The 1668-nt window shown below is 60.0% G+C and overlaps 1 protein-coding gene across 1 annotated transcript in view; it reads left to right on the plus strand.

Moving 5' to 3' along the window:
• Positions 1-97: 97 nt before the first annotated feature.
• Positions 98-1668, plus strand: part of NXNL1 (nucleoredoxin-like 1) — a gene marked incomplete at its 3' end in the record, with an annotated part of 2269 nt that continues 698 nt past the window's right edge. The window contains exon 1 of the mRNA XM_010159717.1: positions 98-420. Coding sequence (XP_010158019.1) covers positions 98-420 — 323 coding nt within the window. The remainder of the gene's footprint in view (positions 421-1668) is intronic.

A 1668-nucleotide genomic window follows, 5' to 3' on the forward strand; every position in this document is an offset into this window, starting at 1 on the left:
GGGGGTCTGGGGTCCCACACCCCCCTCCCAGCGCCGAGAACCCCCCGTGAGCCACAGGATCACTCCATCCCGCCGGATCGCTCCGCCTTGGCCGCCCATGGCCGCCCTCTTCACCGGGAAGGTCCTGATGGCCAACCGGGAGCAGGACGAGGTGGAGACGGAGCGGGAGCTGGGCCGAGCGCTGGAGAACAAGGTGCTGCTGCTCTACTTCGGCTCCGGGCAGTGCCCGCGGTGCCGGCGGTTCTCCCCGCTCCTCAGGGATTTCTTCCTGCAGCTGACCGACGAGTTCTACGTGGAACGAGCGTCGCAGCTGGTCCTAGTGTACGTGTCCCGGGACGAGACGGAGGAGCAGCAGAGCGCGTTCCTGAGGACCATGCCGAAACGCTGGCTGGCCGTCCCCTTCGGAGACACCTTCAAGAGGTACGGGCGAAGGAGCGGGGCCCCGGCTCTGTTTCCAGGTTGCTCGTCTCTTTTTCCATGTGTTTTTCCCTCAAATCCAGTCGGCATGGTGCGTTAGTGGGAAAAAAGTGGCAAAGCCAAGCCATTTCCTCCTCCTTCTGCTCGCTTTTTGCCGATATCCTGGCATTCCGAGGTTGTAACTCACTATTTATAACCGTCAAGGGCGCCCCGGCCGACCCTCCGGGCGGGAAGGAGGGATGCAGCCGGGCAGATTGGAAGGGCTCACGTGTTTCCCATAACCTCGTTAGCGACACAACGAGCTGTAATTCGGACCGGGAATTATTCCCAGCTCCTTGTGAGGACAAACTGGAGCAGGTTAAAATTTCAAAGGTCCTGGGGCTGCTTAACCGCTGCCGGGGTAAAACACGGCCCGGCAGCTGCATCCCGGGGAGCTGACGCCCAAATCCCCTTTTTGCCGGCCCCACATCAAGGGGGACAAACGAGTGGGGTAAGTTTGGGACAGGCTCCATGTGGCCGCACCAGGACAGACGTGGGAATTCGACTGGATGGTGAGGATGAGGACCTGGGAGGATGAGGAGCCGTGAGGATGAGGAGACGTGAAGATGAGGAACCGTGAGGATGAGGAGCTGGGAGGATGAGGAGATGGGAGGATGAGGAACCGGGAGGATGAGGAACCGGGAGGATGAGGAGCCGGGAGGATGAGGAACCAGAAGGATGAGGATTGATAAGAATGAGGAACTGGGAGTATGAGGAGCAGTGAGGATGAGGAGCTGGGAGAATGAGGAGCTGGGAGGATGAGGAACTGGGAGGATAAGGAGCGGTGAGGATGAGGAGCTGGGAGGATGAGGAGTGGTGAGGGTGAGGATCTGGGAGGATGAAGAGCCGGGAGGATGAAGTGCCGGGAGGATGAGGAGTGGTGAGGATGAGGAGATGGGAGGATGAAGATATGAGGAGCAGTGAGGATGAGGAGCTGGGAGAATGAGGAGCTGGGAGGATGAGGAACTGGGAGGATAAGGAGCGGTGAGGATGAGGAGCTGGGAGGATGAGGAGTGGTGAGGGTGAGGATCTGGGAGGATGAAGAGCCGGGAGGATGAAGTGCCGGGAGGATGAGGAGTGGTGAGGATGAGGAGATGGGAGGATGAAGAACCAGGAGGATGAGGATCTGGGAGGATGAGGAGCCGGGAGGATGAGGAACTGGGAGGATGAGGAGCCAGAAGGATGAGGAGCCGGGAGGATGAGGAGCTGGGA

The sequence above is a fragment of the Eurypyga helias genome, unplaced genomic scaffold, assembly GCF_000690775.1.
Source record: "Eurypyga helias isolate BGI_N326 unplaced genomic scaffold, ASM69077v1 scaffold16809, whole genome shotgun sequence".
In the NCBI taxonomy this organism is placed as follows: domain Eukaryota; kingdom Metazoa; phylum Chordata; class Aves; order Eurypygiformes; family Eurypygidae; genus Eurypyga; species Eurypyga helias.